Below are 26803 nucleotides of genomic sequence, written 5' to 3'. Positions count from 1 at the left end.
ACAGGAAGGAGTCTGTTTCTTCATCTTGCCACGATGCCCCCCGAAAGGTCCCTTAATAAACGATGTAGGGGTGGAAGGGCCAGCCTCTCAGGTCTTGGGCACGTCAGAGGCATTGTGTTTTGTCGGGAGGTGGGCTACTGTGTGGTTTGATCCTGTTCTGTGTCTTATTCTGATCCCTGATGGGCATCCCCAAGTGCAGGAAATAAACGCAGAGTTTGGGGTCTATTTGCCCAGACGCACTGAGGCAGCAGACTGCTGTGGTCAGGTGGGCCTGGGGTCAGGGTCCCAAGCCTCAAGGACAGAGAAGCAGTCTCCCACCTCTTGCAGAGCTGCAGGGACCTGTGCCCAGGGTCATTTCCCCACAGAGGCAAGTAGCCTGGTCCCCCAGCCCACAGGACGTGGGGCCTTCCTAGGGACTCTGTGACAGAGGGACAGGGTCCTTCCCCGGGCCCATGGCCCTGGGCACCCTATCTGCCCAGCCGTTTCTGTGTGCTGCAGTCCTCTGTAGGAAGCTGGGAGTCCGCACTGGTCTCCGGGGCCTGTGGGCTCAGCTGCAGCCAGGGTGGGAACTCGGAGCGGAAGTTCCCCCCCACCCCATTAGCGCCCCAGCCCCTCCTGGCTTTCCTGTGCTGCCTGCCAGGGGCCAGGGCCCTCACCCAGAGCTCTTTTGCATGTGGTTGTTAAACTTTGATTCGTGACTCATTCTGAGGCTCAGGCTTGAATGCCTCCCTCATTTGATTGCTTTCTTCCTCGCCTTGTTTTTTTTTTTTAAACCCAAACCAAAAGTACCTTTGCAGCTGAGCAGACCGTGGCAGCCAGGAAGTGGTGCTCGGGCATAAGAAGCCTCCCGCAGCCACGTGGCCTCAGTGGCACCTGGGCGGCGGGAGGAGCGGGCAGCACGGCAGCTGGCCCGCCCAGAGGAACGGAGGCCCCGGAGCCACTGCGAGGACCCGGGCCAGGCTGTGCCGGTGAGTGACTGACAGGCTGTGCCGGCGAGTGCCAGGCTGTGCCGGTGAGTGACCCAGCATAAGGGTGGGGGGGGGCGCCGGTTGGAGGGCAGGTCTTGGATGAGGAATCTGTTTTCTCGCACCTGAAATCTTTGTAAGTGCTCAGGTGGGGGAGAAAAAAAGGTAAGCATTTTCAATTGCCTTGAGGTGAGATCTTTGTTTAGTTCAGCAAAACTGTCTTTGATTGCAGGATGGTTTTTGTGGGAGAAAGGGTAAGCAGAGGAAGCTCCTTGGTTTCAGTAGACACTTGTGCTGCAGTCTTCGGGAGGGTTTTAGTTTTATGGGATCTTCGGGAGGGTTTTAGTTTTATGAAGTCGGGAGGGACAGGACCGTGGACACGTTTTAAACCCGTGCCACGCTCTGGGAGGCTTCTAGATGGGAGATTGCAGTGTGGGCGTCAGTTTCCTGGCTGAGCAGGGGCAGAGGCAGCAGCGCACACACGGCTCCTCTGGAGGGTGGCTCTGTGCTCTCCGCAGGCCTGTGAGGACGCCGGAATGCATTTTAGTGTGAAGACAGTGTTGGCTTAATCCTCTGTCCCCATGAAAAGTTTCAGCCATGCCCCCAAGACCATACGTGTTTCTCCAAGGCCAGGGAGGCCAGCTCGGGAGTGCCAGCACCTGACATGTGGAGAGGCTGGGAGTGGAGGATGGCAGAGGGTTTTTGCTTTTTTTTGAAACGTCGCTTCCGACTTGCCCTGGGCTATGGATTAGGGCTGTACACACTCACATGTAGCCTGTAGCCTGTAGCAAGAGACGAGTTCAAGGAGATAATCAAGGGCCAGGCCAGTCTGCCCACACGCACAGCAGCAATTCTCGGCAGCCGGAAGGTGGCAGCAACCTGGTGTCCACTGTCCAATGGAAGGCTAAACAGAATGCCATGCATACACGCAGTAAAGTATTACTCAACCTGAAAATGGAGGGACATTCTGACACATGTTACTGCAAAGGTGAACCTTGAGGGCACGGTGCTGAGTGAAATAAGCCATCGCAGAAGGACAGATGCTGTGATTCCATGCGAGACCCACAGTAGAACTGTTTGCCCGGGGAAAGAAGAGGGGAGAAGGAGTTAGTGTTTCATCGGTATAGTTTCCACTGGCGAAAATGAAACAGTTCTGGAGATGGATGGTGGTGATGCTTGCTTAATTCTAACGAACTGCACTCGTAAAAATAGTTAACATGACAAACTTTATGTATATTTCATCACAGTTAAAAAAATTGTAACTCTCTTTAAAAACAGGGGGGGTGGGGGGGGCCAGGCCTGGGCTGAAGTCCTTGCCTCTCTGTGACTTCCCCAAAATCTAACTGACTCCACCGAGAGCTCTAGAGCTGAGCTGAACTGGGCAACTTCCGCCTGGGCCCCCACCAAAACTCGCTCCCCGTCACAGGGGAGCTGGCAGAGGGGGCGGGGGGTGGACTTGGGGGTCTGAGGCCGATGTGGGGGTCCCCTCTGCCCTGAGGCCCTGAGCAGCCGTGGGGAGCACTCTCTGACCTGGGAGATGGTGGGAGTCACTGCTCTTGGGAGTCTGGTCTCTCTCCCCCACTTACTAGCTGTGGGATCTTGGGTAAGTCAACAATCTCTCTCTCCTCCTCGGTTTTCTCACCTGCAACATGGGCAGCCCTTTCCAAAGATAGGCTAATTCTCTGTTTAATTATTTTTTTATATATGTTATATTATTTAAAATAAAATAATTTATTTTATGTTAGAAGGAGGCGCCTTCTAACTATAAGGCACTGCGTGCACGTAAGCTGCTTGTTCCCTACAGGCCTTCCCTCCCACTTCCTCCTCGTGTTCCTCTTTATTCCTGTCCCCAGGGCCCTTCCCGGGATGGATTGTTGATTCTAGAAGGGCCAGGTCTGCTGACTCCCATTTCCCACCGGTGAGGTCCCACGTCCCCCGCTCCCTCCACAGTGTAGTTGGTTCACCGCTGACTTGGGCTCCTACCCGAGCAGCAGTCACCACGCTGCTCACCCAGGAGAGGTCGCGGTGCTGAGCCTGTGGGCGCTCCTGAGGAGACCCGGGAGATTTGCAGTGTTACTGACCAGTCAGGATTGTGACTTCCAGTCAAGATTGAGGAAGAAAGCTCAAGTGAACTGGTTCACCCTCTCAGGTCTTAAATATAGGAAGGAGAAGAAGCCGGCCGTGTGGCAGCTCAAAGACCGTCCCATCTGCAGGGAGCGATGGGGCGCAGGGACCCAGAACAGCCCCCAGCCCCGGCCTCTCCCTTATTTGGAAGTTTTCAAAGGAAATGAAATTGGTTTTAGAGTCTCTGGGGGGAAAAGCCTCTACGTGGGCAGATGGTTCAGTGAAGGCTCCTCAGAAGGCGGCTGTGTGGGGCCTGAGCGCTCTGCAGAGAGCTGCTGGGGGCCCGGCCTGGCGTGGCTACTCACCCCCCCACATCCTCCTCCGGGTGAGAGACCTGAGGTTTTTATCTTGAAGATGTTCAGGTTTCTGTCATCCCAGAACGCAAGCTTACAGAGCTCACACGGACTCTCCTCGTAGCTGTCACTCTGGGGCCAGAGAGGTGGCTGGACCCGTCATGGTTGGGTCCCCCCACTGCAGTGACAAGGTGTTGCCTCCGCCCTGAACACAGCTCAGAGCAGCGGGTGTTTCTGGCTCTCCCTGTGGTCGGTCTCTGCCATTTATGAGCTTTGCACCCTTCACTCGGTGCCCCTCCGAGCCTCGGTTTCTCCACCTATGCAAAGAGAGTGCTTTCATTACCGCCCACCCACCAGAGATCATGGAAAGTTTGAGCAGGAGTCTCTATGTGAACGCAATGTGGAAACAATGAGGACTTTTATGTTCGTGTTGCTTGTTTCTGTCTTTTCTCTCTGACTTTAGTCCCGTCCTGCTAGTCTTTCTCTCCTCGCCCTCTCTCTCTTCCATTTCTCTCTTTCTCCCAAACCAAAGTAAGTGCTGCAGTGCACGCGTCAGCAGGGAGGGCTGGGTGGGACTGGAGCTGGAGCTACTGGGACTGGTAAGGCTTCTTGGCGATGTGACAGTGGGGTTGGGCCTGGTGGGGGGCGGGTGCTCCGGGCAGAGGGAAGAGCTGGAGAGCAGGCTGGGAGAGAGGGCCTTCCAAGAACAGTGAGCGGCTCCTGGGGGGAGGCTGGGCTGCCAGGCAGCGTGAGTGCCCTCCTCCTCCATGGAGATTGGACCCCAGCCCAAGGGAACAGCCGTCTGAGAGGGGACTGGCCACTCGCTAGGAGTAGAAGGAGAGGCTGGACTAGAGGTGGCCAAGGATATTGGAGGGCGGGCCTGGCCCCGTGCGGAAGGGCCTTCAGGCTCATGCTGTGTAGAGTTGTGGCGTTTGCTCTGTGCAGGGCAGAGGCACACAGACGTGTTCGAGGAGATACAGGGAGTCGTTAGTCAGTGCACGCACTTGATTAAGCGGTGGGTGACGGTGGGAGAGGAGCCCCCGGGAGAGACACATGGGCCGGCTCTGGCTGGGAAAGGCCCGTTTTTCCTTTGTTCTCAGCCTGTGAGGGCCCTTCTGGTCTCTCCTTCCCTCAAAGGAAGATGACTCATTCCTCACCTGTGTTTTTAAAACACATGTTTCTAATCAAAACTTACTGTGTTTATCATCATGATTTAGGGCTTATTGCTTACGTTTGTTGTCTGTTCTCCTGAATAGGTTCTGAATGAATTGAAATTAAACTGTGTTTTACTTTGTTTTCATAGAACTGGGTTGCAGCACAGTAGGTAATCAGTGTTTGTTATACGAATGAATGAATAGATGAATGAATGAATGAATAGATGAATGAATGAATGAATGAATAGACGAATGAATGAGTGAATGAACGCACTAGAGTGGTGGTGCCGTGAATGTAAAAGAGAGGGTGGTTATGGGAAATGTCCAGGAAGTAGAAATGAAGACATTTGAATGTGGATATGAGAGAAAGGGAAGAGTTAAAGGTGGCTGAGATTCTTCTTTGGGCCTCAGGGAGAAGCCATTCAATGAGATTCAGGACCAAGAAAAAACAAAACATATGCGGAGAGAAGATAATTTCAGCTTTTGACGTTTATTAAAGGAAAATCTATCGAACTCAGGTAGAGTAGGCACTATGCCAGGTATTGGTGATTCTGAGACAAATAGATCAGAGTGCAGTTCGCAGATTCCTGAGAAATGATAAAGAATTCAGCGTATCATGACAGGTGTGAGCAAAGTGCCCAGTGGGTGAGATGACCAGCCTCTCACTCTATCTGTGGAGTTAAGGGTGACCGCTTTGAGTGCACTTGAGCTGAATCTCGAAGTTTGTCGAACCAAACAGCATTCCAGGTGGAGAGGAAAGCAGGGACGGTGACGTGAATGTTCTGGAATAGCTGGGGAACCGGGAGGGACCCAGCGTGGCTCCAGAGAAAGAGCTGGTGGGCCCGTGGTGGGCGGTGAGGTCGACAGTGCCAACCCAGCAGCCTGCTCAAGAATCCAGGGCCTGCCTTGTAGTCACCACGAGGTCAGAGATATTTATAATCTGAGGGCGCTAGGGGCCCAGGCAGGGGGGTGATGGTGACAGATGGGTGCAGCAGAGGCCTCTCTGTCCAGGAGTCTGGCTGAAAACTGCCCTTCACCTGCCAGCCCCTGTCATGGTTGGTTCTGTTCGGGCTCCAGCACCACAGGGAGAGGCCTCAAATGAGAAGGAGAAGCTGAGCTGGGAAGCGAGAAGAGAGACGTGGATTCTGCAGGGGACTCCTGTGGGAGACTAACCTGAAGGTCAAGACCAAAATCAGCGGGCACCATGGTTCCATTGAGCATGATTTGTAACAGGGAAAAATGGAAGGCAATTTAAATGGCATCCTTTGGCATGTGGTTAAACACCATTCCTTCCATCCTTCCTCCGTCCAGCCATCTGTCCATCCACCCAACAAATACGCATCGAGGTTCAGCTGTGCCAGGCCCCCATTCAAAATGTGGAGATGCAGTGGGAAGAGCAGATAAACAGGCATGGGAAGATTGCCATACTTCATTTTTTACAGCGAGGAAGGGAGAGGGATAGAGAGTTAGAAATATCGACCAGCTGCCTCCTGCACACTCCCCACTGGGGATGTGCTCGCAACCAAGGTACATGCCCTTGACCGGAATCGAACCTGGGACCCTTCAGTCTGCAGGCCGACACTCTATCCACTGAGCCAAACCGGTTAGGGCTCCATAACTTATTTTTAATAAGAAAAGCACGTTGTTGAAGATTACATACAGTATGGCACTATTTATGTTAAAAAAAACATCCTCCTAGGACAATACATCTGTGTGTCTGTTAGATAGGCAAGTGAATGCATAGAAAAAATGCTGGGAGAGGACAAATACTCAGCAAGTGTGTCCGAAGAGACAAAATATATTTTTATATCTTTTTATTCTTATACGTCTGCATTGTTTCACCTTCTCACAGTTTATTTTCAGGATTATGTCCGTCTTCTAAGGTGTTTTTTGAAAGATGTTGGTCTTTGTGAGGAGAGGAGAGAGGAACCCAGTCTGTCCAGAGTGTCCTCTTGGTTAATCATCTTTATTTGTAAACATCTGGCTGCAGGTCCCCATCAGCACACCCCTCCCCACCGAGGTGTGGGCCATGCCTGGGGGGAAAGGATCCCAGTGGATGAGGACCCAGAGGTTCTGTGTGGTCTGAATTAATTGCTAGGGAAAGCCCAGCCAGTGCAGAGAGCTGGATTTCGGTGCACTTGCTGGGCATGGAATTTGCCAGGGGGATTTTTCCTTGTTTAAGCCGAGGAGCTGTATGAGTTTACCAGAACTGCCATAACAAAACACCACAGATTGGGCGCTCTTGATTATATGTATATCATATGTTATATGTTATGTGTTACATATTATAATACTATTTTGTGTAATCATATATGCTATTATGTAATATTTTACTTTATGATTGTGTCAGTGCTGGAGGCTAGAGGTCTGAGATCGAGGTGGTGCAGGGTTGGTTCTCCTGAGACCTCCCTCTGCAGCTTGTAGATGGCTGCCTTCTCTCTGTGTCTTCCAATCATCTTCCTTCTGTAGCCGCCTGTGTCCAGGGCTCCTCTTCTTACAAGGACACCAGTCCTATTGGATCAGGGACCTCTTTTTAACTTAATTACCTTTATTTTATTTTTTACAGAGAGGGAGGGAGAGAGAGATAGAGTTAGAAACATCAATGAGAGAGAAACATCGATCAACTGCCTCCTGCACACCCCCTACTGGGGATGTGCCAGCAACCAAGGTACATGCCCTTGGCCAGAATCGAACCTGGGACCTTTCAGTCCGAAGGTGATGCTCTATCCACTGAGCCAAACCGGTTTCAGCTTAATTACCTTTTTAAAGACCCCCATCTCCAAATTTAGTCACATTTTCAGGTATTGGAGTGAGGCTTCAAACTATGAATGGGCTTGAACCCAGTTCACCCCGTGGCCAAGCCTCAGAAGCGTTTCTTCGGCCTGTGTGCCAGTGTCCCCAGGCCTGGGGGCCTCTGGCTGGGGATCCTTGCCGGGGTGCTGTGTGGGGCCTTGAGTGATTGCATCTGTGGCTCCCCAACCACACTGAGCTGCTGAAAATCCCCATGGGGGCCAGGCGTCCTCAACGCGATTTCCTGACAGATAAGGCGAGGAGGGAGATGGTGCGTGTGTCCTCCGTAACCTGACGGCCAGCCCGGCTGCCCAGACAGCGCCTGATGGGTGCCTTTTCTCTTTAGCTCATGCCGGTGGGGCTCTGCCAGGACAAAGCCGGGGGCAGGACCCTCGCCAGGGGCCTGGCTGGCACAGCATGGAGCACTCAAGCAAGATGGAGTTTTTCCAGAAGCTAGGCTACGACCGGGAGGACGTGGTCCGGGTCCTGGCCAAGCTGGGCCGGGACGCCCTGGTCAACGACGTGCTGCAGGAGCTGATCCAGACGGGCAGCCGGCCCGGGGCCCCGCAGGGCAGCGCCGCCCCCCTGCTGGTCCCCAGGGGCTCCTGCGGGACCCCGGACTCCATCCGGCGCGGGCTGGGCGCCGATCCCGAGGAGGAGGAGTGCGGAGACCCGGCCAGCTCCCTGAGACCCATCGTGATCGACGGCAGCAACGTGGCCATGAGGTAGCTTCCTTCTCTCCGTGGAGGGGTGAGGACGGGATCGGGTGGGAGGCCTGGCCCTCTTTTCAGTGGTTTGGCCCAAACAGGGTAGAGCCCATGGATGGGGCTTTGGATCCTTTCCCATCGCTTAGTGGCTGTGTGGCCTCAGGTAAGTCGCTTACCCTCTCTGAGCCTCACTTTTTCCATCTGTAATGCACGAAACCACCCTAGAAGGGAGCTGCATGAAACGCAGAGGACAGTACCTGACACGCGCAGCGAGGGTTCCACAGTTGGCCGCTGTTATCACATGAACCCTGAGAGAGTCCTCTTGGGAGGCAGGCTGTGGGTAACTGGGCCAGAGCGGCCAGTTCTTCCACGGTCCTCTCGGGAGCCTGTCCCCAACCAGCTGTGTGATTCTGGGATTCTGGGAAAGCCGAGTTTCTCCTTTCCTCTTCTGCTTCCCTCGAGGGTGTGAGAATCAGATGGGAGAATGAGCTTGAACTTGGTTGGCAGCCCTCCGCTGGGGCTGTGGGGTGGGGGGTGGTTCCCTAGGTGCGAGAGGTGGCTCCTGGCCCCAGGCTGCAGACAGGGCTGTTGCTATCTGGGTATGGGCACCTTCCGTGTTACGTGTTTCAGAGATGAGAGCGACAGGCCCTGCCTTGTTTTTCCTGGTGAGGCCAAGCTCAGCGGTGAGAGCATCTCTGCGGCCTCCCCACACACCCCCCGCTGGGCGGGCCAGGAGGAGGCATTGCCCACACACGTGCATCATCCTGCTGCTTGGCTGGGTGACCGCAGGCGAAGGGCAGAGCCATAGAAATCAGTCCCCACAGCTGCAGCCAGACAGGCTTCCCGCTCCCGAGGCCGGGCTGCCGGAGGGGACGGGAAAGACTGTGCGGTCAGCAGCCCTGAGGCAGCAGTGCACCCTTTGGCTGGCAGGCCGAGGGGCTCTGCCTGGGGCCTTGATCGCCCTTGGCATTTGGAATCGCAGGACCCAAGCTTGGAATGGCTCCAGCCCAGACGCCGGGCCTCGGGCTGCTCCTGTGTGCCCTGCCTGGTGGGTGGGAGGTCAGGCTGTAGCTAGAGGGGGCTTCCTAGGCCCAATTAGACCAGAGAGGGGAATGGAGCCCTTTCTCCAGGGCTCAGGGGCTGGGCCTCAGGGGGTCTGTTACCTTCTCCCGCAGGCTCCCAGGAGCCTGTGAAATCCTGTTTAAATATATTTTATTGATTTTTTACAGAGAGGAAGGGAGAAGAAACGGGAGAGGGATAGAGAGTTAGAAACACCCATGAGAGAGAAACATCGATCAGCTGCCTCCCGCACACTCCCCACTGGGGACGCAACCAAGGTACATGGCCTTGACTGGAATCGAACCTGGGACCCTACAGTCCGTAGGCCGGCCCTCTATCCACTGAGCCAAACCGGTTAGGGCTGAATCCTGTTTAATGCAAGATCTCTGGGGGAGTTGTGGGATTTTTAGGAATCCAATAGGTTCTGAAGGTCCTAGAAAGAAAGTCTCAGGGGTGGGGAGAGGGGATCCTGGCCTCCTATGGACCGGGCCCCGCTCCCTTTGGGCATCAGTAGAAATACAAGGTGTATTTATCACTGTAAATATCACTCCCATCGCAGACCTTGCCGGGCGGAAGGTTTTGTGAGCCCTGAGCGTCCAGATCGCAGGAGCAAAAAGGCTGCGGGGCCCAGAGGGCTTCGCGCGCCTCAGGGAAGCGCAGCATCTCTTCCGGGACCGGACGTGTTTTAGGAATTGTTCTGACAGGCGGGGTGGAGGGTTTTCTTTTCATGGAAGTCTCTGTTACTGCGTGGAATTCAAATTGGAGCCACATCCTGTTTGCACGTGACCATAATGTGTCCTGGCTACATCCATTTAGTCCCACCTCCAGCCCTCCAGCTGTGGCAGTGTAGTCCCTTCGAGCTCAGTCTACGAGTTACAGATGCAAACCACCTCTCAGGCTGTCCACTAAAATGTGTCAGACACGTGCTGCCCGGAAATCACCCCGGTGAACCGGAGCACATGCATCTGTGCGTGTTCTCAGCGTGTGTACCACGTGCATGCACACGCACATACACAGGCACACACATCCCCGAAACAAAGGACACATTGCACGGCCACCACCGGGCAGTGGGATTTGCCCTGGTCTGAGGCCAGTCTGGGGGAGAGTGGGGTCTGAGGTGCAGCTCCCTCTTACAATAACGCCGCGTGTGTCCTCCTGCCAGACTTTCAGCGGGACCAGGCCAGGCCCTGGCAGACCCTCAGGACAGATCCCAGCGTGGGGCTCACCCTTCAGAGGGAGCGGATGGATGGCTGAAACCCAACGGCCGTGTCTAGTTATTATCTCTTGACCTCAAAACTCAGTTAACCTCAGAAACACGGTTTCTCAAAATTCTCCTTTGCTGAGGTTTTGTAGTATTGCAGACCTTGTCATTCTGTGTGTGTGAGGTGTTTTTTTTTTTTTTTTTTTTTAGTTACCTAAATAGAAATCTGTATTTTAAAATATATTTTTATTATTTTTAAAGCTGTAGGTTTTATAAACATACTAGAGGCCCGATGTATGAAAATTTGTGCCAGAATAGGCCTTCCTCCCCTCAGCTGCCGGCACCAGCTTCCCTCTGGCACCCAGGACCCTGGCTTTCCTCCTCTGCCACCGGCAGGCACCTGGGACCCGGGCTGGCTTCCCTCCGGCCCCGGCTTGGTCAGGAAGGATGTCTGGAAATCCGGAAGATGTCCAGTCTAATTAACATATTACCCTTTTATTATTATGGATATATAAATATACTTCAGAGGAAAAGGAAGAGGGAGAGAAAGATAGAGACATTAATGATAAGAGAGAATTATTGATTGGATGCCTCCTGCATACCCCCTACTGGGGATCAAACCATGTCCTCCTAGCCCAGTGGTCGGCAAACTCATTATGGTCCACAGAGCCAAATATCAACAGTACAACGATTGACATTTCTTTTGAGAGCCAATTTTTTAAACTTAAACTTCTTCTAATGTCACTTCTTCAAAATAGACTTGCCCGGGCCGTGGTATTTTGTGGAAGAGCCACACTCGAGGGGCCAAAGAGCCGCATGTGGCTCGCGAGCCACAATTTGCCAGCCACGGTCCTAGTCTAGAGATCAATGCTCAATCACTGAGCCATGCCCATGCTGGCCCCAAGTGCTTTTTATTCCCCCCTCAAGCGCTTTTTAAAGAAGTGGGAATGTGTTTGCTCAAAGCACAGGAGAGCCTGGCCTGTTTCACAAAACACATACTATCCTCAAGTCATTTAAATAGATCCACATCCCCTTTCCTCTCCTCATTGTAACGGCAAAGGGATCCCACTGGGCTCTTACGAGCAGGACGAGCAGGACCGATGGCCTCATTAGCATTTCCTAAGTGATAGTCAGCTTCAGTGAGAGTTCCAAGTTGCAGTGTCAGAACCGAGAAGCCAGCCCTCATGCTTTGTATTTCATGTAGAAAACCAGGAGGTCCCTGTGATGTTGGAAAGCTCTGTGCCCATTGGGTCACCACTTGTCGTTTGTGGCTGCCTGGCCCCTGAAATGTGGCTGCTTGACCACATAGCTGAATTTTAATATTCTGCATTCATTTGCATTTAAGTGCAAATAGCCTCATGCGGTGAGTGTCCACCGTGCAGCTCTAGCCTTTCATCTCACCAGCTACGTGACCTTGGTGGGAATCACCTTCTATGAGTCCTTTTTATACAATTAAGAGGTTAGACTAAATAATAACCTTCACTGGTTTTTTATCTCTAACAGTGTAAGATTCAAGATGGTTCTTTGATGCATGGCTTGAAAGAAATGAATGTTGTTGTGTGTTTTTTTAATCAATAAAGGGATTTTTATTCTTTGGCAGAGGTTCAGAGAAAGTAAGTAACTTGCCCAACGTCACAGAACACTAAGTGCCAGGCTCTGGATTCCATGCTCTTGACAAAGCCCTCCATTTCCTCCTGCACCAGGCACCTCTGCCTTTCCATGGCCATGTCCAGTCTTGGAGAGGGTCTCAGGGTGGGAGACCCTGACCCCAGGGCTTTTATCCTGGGCCAGGGCCTTCCCAGTGAGCCCCGGACTTGGACGTGTCCATTGCAGATAGGCTGTACCAAGCCCCTCCACAGGACCCCAGGTGCTTGCTGCAGGACTGGAGCCAGGACGCTTCTGCTGCTGCCGCCGCCAGTTTTCAGGGGACCCTCAGGGCATGGGGTGCATGGCTTGGTGGCTCTGTTGCAGTCTGACAAGTCCAATCCCCTCACCTCCATATGTGTATGTGTGCATGTGTGTGCGTGTGTATGTATGTGAGAGAGTGAGATGGGAGTTGAATATCTGAGTCACAATATACCTGTCCTTTAGACAAATGTCCAGCAGGTTTTATTTTATTTATTTTATCTTTTTATTAAGTTATATATATATATATATATATAAAATTGATTTTTTTACAGAGAGAAAGAGAGAGCGATAGAGAGTTAGAAATATCGATGAGAGAGAATCATCAATCAGCTGCCTCCTGCACACCCCCTTCTGGGGATGTGCCTGCAATCAAGGTGCCTGCTCTTGACTGGGACTGAACCTGGGACCCTTCAGTCCGCAGGCTGACGCTCTATCCACTGAGCCAAACCGACCAGGGCTGTCCCGCAGGTTTTAAAAAGAAGGTTGCTTTCATTGAAAGCAGATTGGAAGCTGCCCGTGGTGATTGGAACTCACGTGACAAGTGCCGTGAGCCTCAAGCTGGCTCTGTAGGCAAATTTAGCAGAGGCGTGATTTGAAGGACCTCAGCGTGGGGGAAATCCACCTGATAATTTCACATCCTCTTACTGCCCCGGGCAAGGCTTTCATTTGACTGTGTCCTCATTTTGGGGTACAGGGCTTTTGGGTTGAGGTGTTGCTGTTGATGTTTTTAAACCGTTAGAAACCTCTGCAGAATCTTCAGCGAGTGGGCTCAGGACTTGGTCAGGCCCCGGTAAGTGGGTTCCCACGGCCGGGGGCAATTCTCTAGCACCCGCCCTGACCTGGGGTTCCAACCTAAGTCTGCATGTACCCTCCCATTGGTGAGATGAGGGTGCTCCAAGCAGCCCCCTGCCTCTCCCTCTTCCTTCAGGCCTGAGCTGGGGGTGATCCCTGGGTGAGAAGGGTTGTAACTCCAGGTTCAGAGTGTTGACAACTTAACCCCAGATACAGAACAGTCCAACAGTGGTGCCCTGTCCACGTCACACCCCAAAGGCCTGTGCTGTGAGCCGCAGAGACCGCGGAGCCTTCTGGGCAATCGTTGAAGATCCAGACCTGTCCCAGTTAGATGGTCCTGTCCCCGTTCGGGGCTACATGCTAACTGTGGCTGCCTCAGGCATGGCTGTCATGTAGGCAAAAATGTGTCTCAGGCCCCAGCCCACTTCCCCTTTCCACCCTCCCTTTATTCAAAACCTACCCTCCTGTTTCCTTTGCCCAGGGCCTGAGACACTGGCCCACAGTGTCTAGTAATAAGCGCTCAGCCCCCTCCTTCCCAGGGCAAGGTGTTAGCAGCCAGTAACGCGGGCTCCACAGGAGTGGGGTCTGGCTCTCAGGGGCAGAGGCCCGGGAGGGCGAGGGATGAAGGGAATAAACGGAGACGGGAGGAAGCAGTTGCAGCCCAGCAAAAGAGGCTCTGAGATCGGCCAGATCAGCAAGCTGGCACGCCGCTCTGCTTCAGTTTCCTCAAGGGCAAAGCGGGACAAAGGTCACTTCCTCCAGGGCTGGTTGTCACAACGAAATGCGGTCCCCGTGCAATGTGGCCTGGCACACAGGGCTCTCCTCGAATATCAAAGTCAGCTCCAAGAGGCTCTCCCGCTCTCCAGCCCCTGCCCGGAGCCCCGTGGAAGTGGGTGCTCACGCACTGATGCTGAGCGGGTGGAGGAAGCACAGGCGGAGGGTGCCTTTGGCTGGGTGCTGCTCTCTGTAGGTGGGGCGTGGGTTCCCGGGGTGACCATGGGCTTTCTTGCTTGGCTGGGGCCTCTGCTGGCTCCTCGTGGAGACACATCCCCATGAGAGGAGCTGGCTCCTGGTATGGTTCAACTCTTCGATTGCCCTGAGCTTTCTGTGGCCAGAACTAGGGCAGCCCTGGTGGCATTCTGAGGTTGGTAAACAAACATGGCAAGGATGGAAACCCAGATGATCTTCACATCTCAGAAGAGACCAAGGCTTATGAGGGGAGGTTGGAGCGGGGCTGTGGGAGTCAGTCCTGCAAAGCAGTAGACCTGAAACATACTTCAGATCACCTCATATCACATCACATCTACTCCCCGTCTTAAACCCTTTTGTGACTTCTCACTCCTCTTAGGAGCAAGAAAAATCTTCAATAAAGCTTGCAAGGCTCGACCTGGGCTTGAGCCTCTTCTCACACCACCCTGTCCTTCCTGCCACCATTGATGTCTGTGGTGGAATTTATGGGGAATGTTGGCCTTCTTACTTAGACCTGGGAACCTAATAAACATAGTTACAGCCCTCTCTTAGGGTGAGAGCATTCTGCAGATGAGTACTCCCATCCAGCGTATGTTGATCTTTATTAGCTTCGGTTAATAAGAGAATCTGGTCTATTAATCCTGGGAATGCACACGTCTTGGAGCCTGAGACCTTCTACAAGCTACCAGAAGCTACGTGGTTCCAGTGAAGAGATATATTTTGTGCAAAGAATGAACTATATTTTTAAAATATAGATTTGTCTGATTCCCTCTGATTTTGAGACTGCAATCCATGATATTCCCAGGGAAATCACTCGTTAGAAACCCTTTCTGTGTGTCTACAGATTCTCTGTTTTCCCATTGTAGCCATGGAAATAAAGAAGTCTTCTCCTGCCGGGGAATCCAGCTGGCTGTGGACTGGTTCCGGGAAAGAGGACACACCTACATCAAAGTTTTTGTCCCATCCTGGAGGAAGGACCCGCCAAGAGCCGACACCCCTATCAGAGGTATGCTGGCGCAGGCGCATGCTCCCCAGGTACTCTGCGCTGTCTGCCGTGGTCCTGCTACTATGTTTGCAGTCAGGGATCTGCAGAGCTGTTTGTCTGATGAAGTCTTCCTGAGCTCCATGCAGGCACTGACTGTGTGTGCTCACCGCCACAGCCCTGACACCTGGCACTGACTAGGTGCTCACTAGATAGTGATTGGGTAAAATTGCTTCATCTCTTAGTGTAAATGATTAAGTGCCAAAAAGAACTGTGTTTTACAACTTTGAACACTCTGCAGAAAGATTGGATTTGCACTCCACCCCTCAGAGAATGTAGGAGCTGAGAGAGACATTCATTCAGTCTGGTGATATTTATTTATTGAGTCCTGGGTCCTGTCTCTTCATAAACACACACACACCCCTCTCACAAAAAACACAACAACATATGTTCTGACTTTAAAAAAAAAAAAAAAAAAAAGGACACTGGGGCCCAGGGAATTCTTCATTTTTAATTCTTACGTCATATAGGTTTATGTTAAGCTACACAAACAGGGCTTTGTTTTTGTTTGGCTTTCTTATAACAAGAAGCCAAATGCTAAGCCATTGGCCTTTTTTCAGCCAAGTTGATGGTAGGGTTGACCTCCTGGTGATTCTGAAGATTTCTTTGACTTTGTCTTTCAGCCTTTTCCCCAAAAGCTTTTGTTTTTAATTCTATCGATTGCTAATTGCTTCTACTTCTCTTAATTAAGAATTCTCTCTTTAGTTTTTAAGTAAAGTGCTCTTCTTATCTTATGGATGCAGTATCTCTTTAATAATTCTTTACTATTTCTATAGACCAGTGGCTGGCAAACTCATTAGTCAACAGAGCCAAATATCAACAGTACAATTTCTTTTGAGAGCTAAATTTTTTAAACTTAAACTTTTTCTAACACCACTTCTTCAAAATAGACTCGCCCAGGCCGTGGTATTTTGTGGAAGAGACACATTCAAGGGGCCAAAGAGCCACATGTGGTTTGTGAGCCACAGTTTGCCAAGCACTTCTATAGACTATCACAAATTCTCTTCAATTCCATAAGTCATATTTATTTTTTCCTTTGTTCTCCTCTCTCTCTCTTCCTCTCTCTCTCTCTCTCTCTCTCTCTCTCTCTCTCTCTCTCTCTCTTTCACTCTCTTTTTTGTGCTGTTAGGTCTTTTCAAAAGTCTGGTGATCCTTTGGTTGTCAGTTTTTATCTATATAATACAAGCCTAAGTGATTGTTATGATGGAACAACCAGAACAACCAGTCGCTATGATGCGCACTGACCACCAGGGGGCAGACACTCAATGCAGGAGCTTGCCTCCTGGTGGTCAGGGTGCTCCCACAGGAGAGCGCCACTCAGCCAGAATCCAGTCACACAGCTGGTGAGCGCAGCAACGGTGGTGCCACCTCCGAGGCAGCACTAAGGAGCAGTGAGCTGAGTGGTAAGGAGTAGTGAGCAGGTGGCAATAAGTAGCAAGGGGTCCTGGACTGTGAGAGGGATATCCGACTGCTGGCTTAGGCCCGATCCCCTGGCAGGCAGACATCCCCCGAGTGTACAGGCCGGGCTGAGGGACCTTCCTTCCCAGTGCATGAATTTCATGCACTGAGCCTCTAGTTTGTGAATAAAAAACCAGATTATATCTATGATTGCCACGGGCTTTCTCTCTTAGTATGTGGATCGTTCCCTGAAGGGCTGGGCTCAGGGGGTGACGGGCAGATTTCACCCAGCATACCCTGCATGAGCAGGCAGGCAGCTGGGCCACAACAATGATGGTCTTACTATAGGAGGACAGAGGCCACATGGGAACTTCCTCTTCCTAGCTGGGCATCATGTTCCTTTGGCTCAGGCATAGGGAAAGGTGGATGCCGCTGCCCCAGGAGCAGCCCTGCATTAGCATCCTGACTTCCCTCCCTCTCCACGTGCCTGGAGCCCCCCTCCACTCAGCCTGCTGTGCACATCCCGGCCTGGGGCTCCCTCTGCACATTTTGCATCTGTGTGATCCAGTCTGCTTTCCGTCTTCCTAAAATCTGTCCAAATCCTGGGTTTGCTGCTGTCCCCAAGAACATCTTTAAAAAAAAAAAAAAAAAAAATATATATATATATATATATATATATATATATATATATATATATTTTATTGATTTTTTTACAGAGAGGAAGAGAGAGGGACAGAGAGTTAGAAACATCGATGAGAGAGAATCATTGATCAGCTGCCTCCTGCACCCCCCCCCGCACCCCCCCCCGCACCCCCCCCCCCCCCCCCACTGGTTATGTGCCTGCAACCAAGGTACATGCCCTTGACCAGAATCGAACCTGGGACCCTTTAGTCCACAGGCTGATGCTCTATCCACTGAGCCAAACCGGTTTTGGCCCCAAGAACATCTTTTAATGTGACTGGGGATCCCCTCCCCTTTTGTATTTTGCTGCAGTTTCAATGGGATTATGAGAAGCAGGGACATAACCACGTGTGTGCAGCTGTCCACCATGAACTGCTTACTCCATATCATTCTCTATGGTCTGAACGTGGAGAACGGAGGCTTTCAACAGTTGTGTCATATTTAAATCGATTCTGGGTAAAGCGTAGGGAAATCATTTTGGGGTAGGGAAGGAATTTTTAAACAAGCCACATACGTGCACATGTGTGGGAGGAAGATTCATACATTTGACTACATTAGCATAAGAGCCTGCGTTCATTCGTGGATGCCACAGAACAGTGAAATGAAAAGAGCAGCCTCAAACTAGGAGAGGCTCTATATCACTGTTCCTGATAAAGGATCACTGTCCGGGCTCTGCAGAGGATGTCTCCAAATTAATAAGACCAAGAACTAAGAGAGAGAAGAAGCAAACTGCGTAACAGGACTTTCACAGAAAACACAAATGGCCAATAAACATATGAAAAGATGCTCAATCCCATTAGCAACCAGAGGAATGCAAAATAAAGCTGCCACAAGGAGCCACTTTACGCCCACCAAAGTGACAGAAATTCAAAAGCCTGAAAATGCCTAGTGTTGACAAGGGTGCCTTAGTAAGCTGTGCCGGGTTGTTGGGTAGTGACTTGATATACCCACTTTGGAAAAACAATTTGGCACTTCCCCCCCTATATAATTTTATTTTATTTTACGAAATAATTAGTAACTTGGCACTATTTTGTAAAGCGCCCTTTCCTACAACTCAACCATACCACTTCTGGAGACATACCGGTTCATTAGTTCATCAGTGAAACACATGCTAACCTCTTCCAGCTCGGAGCAGCTGGTGTGTGTAGAAGGGCTTTGCTTTGCATGTATGTTTCCAAAGGCAAAGCAAAGGCCAAAGAGCTGACCTTCAGGACGTGGAATTCAGCCCCTCATGAGACCTTGTGACATCTGTGCACGTTCCCCCTTTTGCCAGTGCTGAGCCCATCCAGTCGACTCGCAGACATGGAGGCAGGAGTTTATCTTCATTTTACAAAGGCTAACACTGAGGCTCAAAGTGGGGAGAGGCGCCCAAGAGCTGGAGCTAAGACCAGACCCCAGGCTGTAGATTCTTTTCTTTCTTTTTAAATATGTTTTATTGATTTTTTTACAGAGAGGAAGAGAGAGGGGTAGAGAGTTAGAAACATCGATGAGAGAGAATCATTGATCAGCTGCCTCCTGCACACCCCCCACTGGGGATGTGCCTGCAACCAAGGTACATGCCCTTGACTGGAATCGAACCCGGGACCTTTTAGTCCGCAGGCCGACTCTCTATCCACTGAGCCAAACTGGTTTTGGCAGGCAGTAGATTCTTAACCCTGGACTCTTCCCTTGACATTCTTGTGGCCCTCGGAGCTGTCACTGATGCGATGCTCCATCCTGAAGGTGCCCCTGCAGGACCCTGTGTCGGCTCAGTGGCTCTCCGCTACGGGCCTGGGCAGCAGCCTTTCCAAAGGGGGCTGCCCGGATCCTGGTAGCTCCGGAGGCGTGGCCAGGATTCCGGTTATAATGTGAATGTCTTTCTCCATAAAGGCCTCTGATGTCTAAGGGACTCTTCTCTGTCGGGTACCCTACTCTGGCCTCCTCATGGCTCAGGCAGACAGAAGCCAAGAGCCTCTTGACCCGGGGCAGCTGCTTTATTCTGCTCACGACCCACCCCCACCCCCCCATCTTCCTGCAGTGCTGGGCCGGAGGGAGGGGGAGGCGGGCATTGGCTCAGAGGGGACCCCCCCCCCCCCGTTGTCACGTGTGCTCCGTGAGCTCGGGATGATCTTGTGGGGGAGGGGGTCACTCTGAGGGAGCCGCTCCATGCCGTCCCCCCTCCCTGCGCCCCCAGAGCAGCACGTGCTGGAGGAGCTGGAGCGGCAGGCGGTGCTGGTGTACACGCCGTCCCGCAAGGTGAACGGCAAGCGCGTGGTCTGCTACGACGACCGCTACATCGTGAAGGTGGCCTACGAGCGGGACGGCGTCATCGTCTCCAACGACAACTACCGCGACCTGCAGAGCGAGAACCCCGAGTGGAAGTGGTTCATCGAGCAGAGGCTGCTCATGTTCTCCTTCGTCAACGACCGGTACGCGGCGGCCGACGGGGGCCTGGCCGGGCGGGCTGGGGTGACGGGACGCGAACCACTCCCGCCGGCCCAGGCCCAGCGGGGTGTGAGGCCACAGGACGCCAGGCCTGGCGACGGCTGGTGGAGGCATCGCTCCGCCCCTCCGCCGCACGGTCTGTCTGTGCTTCTGCCACTCCTCTCTTTTGGGACTCGCTTTCTCCAACAGGGCTGTGTGCCCCGGCCGCCCATGACCTTTTCGTTCCCGTGTCCACATCTAGCGAACCCGAAAGAGGGCCATCCGGCAGGTGGGCCAAGCGTGGTGGGCTCGGGGCACCATCCCGTTTTGTTTTTCTCTTTGAAGAATGTAGCGCCTTTGGTAAGAGCACTGCTACAGTCACCGGGGATCTGGACTTGGCTCTACTTCCTCCTGCTGCCTCCATCTTCTCGTTGCTGTGCTTTGGCACCACACGGGGAGCGGGCGGCATCATCTTGAGGCTGCCACAGTCTTAGCACCGACTCTTCTCCATTCCTCTTGGTTGAAATTTTCCAGAGAATGTGCTTGGTTCAGCTACCCCCTAGGTTGGTTCCTCTGGGTCAGGTCCATCTTAGGTAACCAGCTACACGAGGGTCATAAGACACAAACCCATTATCAGGTGCTGGTTAGCGAGGGCCCGAGGGGCCCCAGACTGAGCTAAGTTGGGGCCGGAATGTGCTCAGGCACGCTGAGGGCATGGGCCAGGGGAAAGGGTGAGACTAGCCTAGGGCAAGACCCTGCGGGGAGGGTGCCGCAGGCTGGGACCTCACTCCCCCTCCGGCCTCTGTTCCAGGCAAGGACAGCGCAGTCCTCACTCTGGGCTCTCCGGCTGGCTGTTAGGAATGTGGTCGGAGACAAGCTCCCCAGCTCTGTGAAGGCAGCGCTGCCTCTCACGGGCCTTGGCTCCCACCACCAGCTCCCAGGAGCTCGCTGCAGATGAGCGAGCGAGCGAGTGGCTGCAGCCTGGGAAGGGAGGATGAGGAGAGAGGAGGCGACATGGCAGCTGGCCGGGCCACTGGCACATGGCAGACCGTCCCTGACCCTGAAGCCGGGGAGGCAGTGTGGGGTGGTGGAAAGATCTGGGGCTCTGGGAGGCGGGAGGTCTATTTTTAAGATATATTTGTATTGATTTCAGAGAGGAAGGGAAAGGGAGACACACACACACACACACACACACACACACACACATTAAAGATGAGAGAGAATCATTGACTGGCTGCCTCTTGCACATCCCCAGTTGGGGGATGGAGCCTGCAACCCGGACATGAGCCCTTGACCGGAACTGGCCTGCGGACTGAAGGGTCCCAGGAGGTGAGGTTTCAAACGGAAGCTGTGCGACTTACAGAGCGTGTGTCCCGGGGAAATCACTCAGTTCCATCCAGCTGGACGTCCTTTACCTTGAATCCATGTACTTGCATTGATCAGATTTATGGCTGAGATGGTTGTGGGGACGGGAGAGAATTGTAGCCTGTTATTCCCAGGCCAGGACACAGTGCCACTAGGGGACGCTGTTGCCCCCATCACCACCTGGCACAGCCGTAGGGGGTGAGGAGGACCCTCTGGAGCCCCAGAGCAGATGCCCGCAGCACTCCCTGCAGGAGCCCCCTGGTCACTTCCACAAACGCAAGGCCAGCGGCTCCTTTCTCGGCCCAGGCCTGGAGGAATCTGGCAAGTCTGGTCACTGTGGGTTCCAGAAAACCCTCCCTGAGGTCTGCCGGATCATGGCTGCCTCTGGCCCGGTGACAGCCTGGGGCCCGGGCCAAGTTTCTTTTGACACGCGGGCCTCTGCTGAGGGGCTGCCAGAAGGTTGCCTGGCTGCCAGAGGCAGGGCCAGCCCGCTGCCTGTGGGCGAGGGTGCCCACCCCAATGCCCTGGGCACGTCCGTAGGGCCCTCTTGGCCCAGCCAGCAGCTGCCTTTGGGAACTTTTAATAACCGCAGCGGGCCGCTCCCGGATTCTTGGTCAGGGCCCAGCTCCGGGAAGCCGGCTGTGCAGCGGGGATCTGAGCTGCCCGGGGACCGCCCGGCTCGGGGCCGGCCTGGAGGACGGGGTCTGCAGGATGGGACCTCAGCAGGACCCTTGACCCTTAGGGGACACAAACGGGTGCATACAGGCCCTCTGTTTAGGACCCACAGCCCCTCCAGCGGAGGTTTTCTGTGACTTGGAACAAAAGTATTCATAGGAAACACTGGATGGCGCTAAACCAGGGGAGTTTTCCTTCTCAGGAATGCTGTTTTTCCCTTTGAGCTGTTAGCACTCTGAGGGTGCGTTCCCTTCCTGCTTAGACGTAATGCCAGGGGGAGGGGGAGGGGCGGGTGCGGGGCCTGGCAGTCCCCGGAGCTGACCCCAAACCCACCCAGAAGCCGGCTTGGCAGAGGAGGGTTGGATCTGGCGGCGGGCGGAGTGTGCGGGCCGGGCCGCACTGGGACCTGCAGCTTTGCTGACTTGCCCGCCGGGGTTCCACACTCGCTGCTGATGTCAACGCCCGGGCGGTGGGGTAGCTTCAGAAGTGGGATCTGAGCCCCAAGGACTCAGAGGACCAGGGCTGTGTGCAGCCCCACGGAGGTCTCTCACTTTCTCTGTGGAGGAGCGGGGGATGACAGCTCAGAGCCGCTTTCCGAGTGGACTGGAGGGGGTGGGGAGCAGTTGGCTTCACTGTGAGTGGATAAGAATCACCCGGGGCCGAGTTAAAAGGCAGGTCCCCCAGCAACCTGAGATCCGGATTAAGCACGTCTGGTGGGGAGCCCGGGGCCTGCGCTTGGAAGGGCGTGGCTGGGTGGCTCTGCCCGCTGGCCTGGGCCTCAGCGGGAGAGGCTCCTGGCCGCGGCCCAGGGGCTGCTCTCCAGGGATCCGCCGGGCTCCGCACGCTGCAGGCGGGAGAGGCTGTGCTGCTTTCGCACCCTGTGCCGCCTGCGGGTGCAGGAAGGGTGCTGGCTGGGGAGCGGGCCCAGGCCTTCCCCGGGCTGCCATTCTCCCGCTGGGCGCTCGCCATGCGGGTGGAATCGCGGAGTCCCTGCTGGTGGTGCAGTGGCCCCTCTGTGCTTGCTTTCTAGGTTCATGCCTCCTGACGACCCCCTGGGCCGCCGGGGACCCACCCTGAGCAACTTCCTGAGCAGGAAGCCAAGGCCCCCCGAGCCCTCCTGGCAGCACTGCCCATACGGTGGGTGACACCCCGCGCCCCTGGGCCCAGTTCAGGGCCTCGTGCCTCGACGGCAGTTTCGGACGTTAGGGGTTATTGTAGGAATGAGCTGACATCTGGGCTGCCTGTTGCATGGGAGTATTTGGGGGGGGATGGGGGGTGGATGCAGGGGTCACACACAGGGCAAAGCTGGTCCCGGAAGCAGGGAGGCTTTGTGCCCCCCAAGCTCCCCTAATAAATCAGTCCCTTCACCTGGCACCTGGCAGGCTGCCTCCCATCCTGTCCCCCACCCCCCACCCCTGGGCCCTTATGGGCATTGGCCAATGCTATCATCATTAAGAGCCAGAGATTCTGGCTCAGTGGTTGAACTTCAACCCACGGACCAAGAGGTCCCTGGTTCAATTCCCCGTCAGGGCACAGGCGGCTTGATCCCCAGTGGAGCGTGTGCAGGACGCAGTGAACTGATGTTTCTCTCATGGATGATTCTATCTCTCCCTTCTCCTTCTCCCCTCCTCTCTCAAAAAATAAATTAAAAAAACTATTAAACAATAAGATTAAAAAAGAAGAGTTAGGGGCTTTACCCAGAGCCCTCCAGGGCGCCAGGCTTCCAGGCAGCTTTCGCTAACTCGCTCGGAAAGTTATCTGATGTCCCCGGGCCTTGGTTTGTGTGCCCATCGAGGTCCCAAAAGCCTTAGGTGACAGGGAGGGCCATTTCGTGTTAGCATGAAGGCGAAACACAGTCAGGCTGATGCATTCTGCTCCCTCTCACTCCCAGAGGGGCCCAGGCTGTGAGGATAAACCATTTCATCAGCTGGTAGGACAGTGTGCAGGGAGAGGGCAATGGCTAACACAGGAATGTGGGCAAGTGGAGGAAACCGAGGCAGCCCCGGATGGAGGTGCAGTCCTATGCCCCAAGTACCCACTGCCCACCACTCCCGAGACCCCCTATCAGCAGGGTTCCTGGGAGAATGGAGACGGAGGTCCGTGGGTGGAGAGGTTTGGTCTCTCTCCCTGGCCACAGGGAGTTCCCAGGTGGACACCGTCCTGGCTGACACCGGGGTTACTGTGCCCAGGGTCTGCACCCCAGGGAGGCGGGTGCTGCCCCCTGTGTATTCCTCCTGCGCCCCGGCCCCTTCACCCCACCTCGCCCTGCCCCATCCAGCTGCCTCCGCATCCCGGGCCCTTCCCGTTAGCGACATCCCAGGAGGGAGCCCGGGGCGGGCACACAGCCTCTCCTCCCGCCCTCCCTCCCCAGGTCTCACCCCCGCCCTCTCCCCCGCCCCCTCCAGGCAAGAAGTGCACCTACGGCATCAAGTGCAAGTTCTACCACCCGGAGCGGTCGCACCGCGCGCAGCTGGCCGTGGCCGACGAGCTGCGCGCCCAGACGCGCGCCTGGCGGGAGGAGCGGCCGCGGCCCCGGGGGGAGCAGGGCGGCCCCCGGCCCGGCCCCCGCGAGCCCGGCCTGCCCCCGGCGCGGCGGGGCGCCGACGGGGCGGGCCTGGAGGGGGGCCTCGCCCGGCTCGCCCTCGGCGACGACCCGGGCCCCTTTGGGGCGCCCCCTGCCGGCCTCGCGCCCCGGCCACGCCGCCCCGATTTGGGGGCGCCTGCGGCTCCCCTGTCCCTGCCGGCTCCGCCCGGCCTCCCCCCGAACCCCCAGAGCCAGGCGGGCCCGCCGGTTCGGTCCCGGGCTGGGGACCGCCTCGGGGACCCGCAGGGTGAGGACCCGGTACCCCCGGCCAGGCCGCCCGCCGCCGACCCGTGGTCCCGGGAGCCGGGGCGCCCGGCCTGGGCGGGGCTGGGCTGGGGGGACGGCGCCTTGTGGGGGCCCCCGGGGCCCGCGGCCGGCGACGGCGAGGGGGGCGCCCGCGCCCGGGCCCGCGCGGAGCTGTGCAGCCTCTTCCCGCCGCAGCAGGTGGACCGCGTCCTGGCGCTGAGCCCCGCGCTCTCCGACGGCACCGGGCTGCGGCTGCTCATCCAGAGGCTCCGGGGGGCCGGGGCGCCCGTGGGGAACCCCTGAGGGGCGAGCCCCAGCCCCTGCCTGCCGGGGTGTCTCCCCTTGGCCGGTGGCTGCCCGCCTACACCTGGGCCAGGCCTCCCTCGGGGGCTCCCTCGTTAAGGATGGGAAGCCGCTACTCACCGCAGCCGCAGGAGCACCTGTGCCTGGTACCCAAGAGGCAGGCTGCCCGGCTCCTGCCCAGGAAGGGGGCTACCTCCGTGCAGGGAGGACGTGACTGCTCTTGTCTGCAAGTCGGAGGCCCCTAGGCTCCCCGGGTGTCCGGAGCACTCCAGACTGCAGCTGGGATCCACAAATGGGTCACCAGGTCCACGTTAGGGGTCACACCAGCGATGGAGTGGAACAGGGAATGTGGGCGCACACCCCACACAATCATGCTAAGTGCACAGGAAACCCGCTTGTACGCTAGGCGTGTGCGTGCTTGTGTGGCCAGGCAAACCATGTGGGTCACGGGCACAGGTGTGAGAAATCCGGGCAAACGGGCTTGGATTTCATCACATCAAGTCTCGTTTGAAACACGTGGTCAGTGGCCAGCGGAGGTGTTGGCAGCCGGGGGTTTTCCTAGGGGCTGTTTCTCTTACAGCCTCGTGAGGGCAACAGAGTTCTGGCCTGCATGGTGGGCTCCCCTGGCCACGCGGGAGCTGTGTGTGTGTGTGTGTGTGTGTGTGTGTGTGTGCTGGTCTGTGGGGGTGTGGCAGGGGCGCGTTGTCCTGAGCCCCAGCCTGCAGGGCCTTCACCCCCTCCACACAGTTCACGCATGCACACACAAGTACACACACAGGTACACACACACTCACACACACACACCATTTGACTCAGAGATACAGGACCTCTACTGGCCGAGGCTTCTAAACCAGCCTCCCAGCCCAGGCCCTTCTGCTTAGAAACCCCCAGGCTGGCAGGAGGCACTGGGATGAGCCTCGGTTACGGAGGCTTGCTGCCACCTTGCACGGTTATGCTTTTCCAGCCAGCCATGCTTTGAGTTTTGGGCACCAGTGGGCCACCTATTGGCAATGGACGAGAAGGGACGATGGCAAACGGTGTTGCCCGAGCAGGGCCCGTGTCCTCGGGCACCTGTGGGCGGTGTCCGCCTGCTCATTCTGGGTTACAGGCCCAGCTCTGCGGGTCCTGGCCCATTGGTTCCCAAAGGGACTTGGTGGCGTGGCTCTGGAGAGGAGGGAGGCGCCTCCACGGAAAGCCAGCTGCCGGCCCCTGCCAGCTGCCCGCAGGCTGGCAAGAGCAGGGCACCCTCTTCTGGGTGCAGAACTGGTGCATGGTTGGCACAGCCCAGGGGCGCCCTGGGAGAATGTGCTCCTGGCCCTCTAACTCAGGGTCAGTGCCGCCCCTGGAGGTACCGTGACCTGCCTGCCTGTGATCCGTTTCGTCTTTTTTATTTTTTATTTTAATTTTATGTTTTTATTGATTTCAGAGAAGAAGGGAGGAGCAGGGTTAGAAACATCAACGATGAGAGAGAATCACTGATGGCTTCCCACTGGAGATCAAGCCCACAACCCGGGCAGGTGCCCTGACCGGGAATCAAACCTTGACCTCCTGGTTCATAGGTCAACACTCAACCACTGAGCCACACCGGCCGGGCCCGTTTTGTCCTTTAAACCAGATTCTTAGCATGGCTTCAGGCGGATCTGTTCCTCAGCTCTCTTTTCCAAAAGAGGACAGGGCACCTTACCATTTTGGGACCTTGAAGAGGACTCACTCTTCCTAGATAAATTGGATTGCCCTCTTGGTCTGTCTTTTGTTCTGGCGATGGGCTTCTTATTTTACGTTCTTTTTGGTGTGTTTCTTTCTCTCTCTTTTTTGTTTTCTCTTTTGACAAGACGAGCTTTATGTTAGAGCTGCTTCTGTCTCCCGGGGCTGCGGCCTGCCGGGGCCTCACCGCACGGCTGATGTGTGGCCGAGAGTGTGTCAGCTTTGAGAGCTAGTAAGCTGTAAAGCTATTCCACTTGCCTCCCTGTGATTCCGACCAGCACAGGACTCAAGTGAAGAAACAGCACATTCCAATGTAATCCCCTTTGGAATTTTTTCCGAAGTCTTGGTATGTCTTTGTGACACAAAACATGGGTGGGACGGGTGAATGAAATGTTCCGGGTTGCATAGCTGTTAACATGTTCCAAAAATAAATCACGTTT

The 26803-nt window shown here is 55.0% G+C and overlaps 1 protein-coding gene across 3 annotated transcripts; it reads left to right on the top strand.

Annotated features, from left to right (window-relative positions):
* Positions 1-876: 876 nt before the first annotated feature.
* On the top strand, positions 877-26803 carry ZC3H12D (zinc finger CCCH-type containing 12D). 3 transcript variants are annotated; one of them, XM_084890589.1, is made up of 6 exons: positions 877-1012; positions 7673-8051; positions 14829-14968; positions 19257-19491; positions 22557-22663; positions 23932-26803. In XM_084890589.1, exons 2-6 carry the CDS (start codon positions 7744-7746, stop codon positions 24657-24659), a joined length of 1518 nt encoding a protein of 505 aa, XP_084746715.1. In that variant the 5' UTR covers positions 877-1012; positions 7673-7743; the 3' UTR covers positions 24660-26803. The 3 variants fall into 3 exon arrangements, with proteins under 3 accessions (XP_084746715.1, XP_084746716.1, XP_084746717.1); XM_084890590.1 differs by having other exon boundaries at positions 879-968; XM_084890591.1 differs by lacking the exon at positions 877-1012 and adding an exon at positions 2430-2568.

This window comes from Pipistrellus hanaki (assembly GCF_964339955.1).
Source record: "Pipistrellus hanaki genome assembly, chromosome: 7".
NCBI lineage: Eukaryota > Metazoa > Chordata > Mammalia > Chiroptera > Vespertilionidae > Pipistrellus > Pipistrellus hanaki.
The sequence above is the reverse complement of the archived record's forward strand: the minus strand, read 5'-3'. Positions and strand labels throughout refer to the sequence as shown.

Bases quoted from the DNA above. Each gene is read 5' to 3' on its own strand.
- ZC3H12D (XM_084890589.1), top strand. From the start codon at position 7,744: ATGGAGCACTCAAGCAAGATGGAGTTTTTCCAGAAGCTAGGCTACGAC. The intron at 14,969-19,256 runs GTATGCTGGCGC...CTGCGCCCCCAG, and splicing joins AGCCGACACCCCTATCAGAG to AGCAGCACGTGCTGGAGGAG. The intron at 22,664-23,931 runs GTGGGTGACACC...CGCCCCCTCCAG, and splicing joins CTGGCAGCACTGCCCATACG to GCAAGAAGTGCACCTACGGC.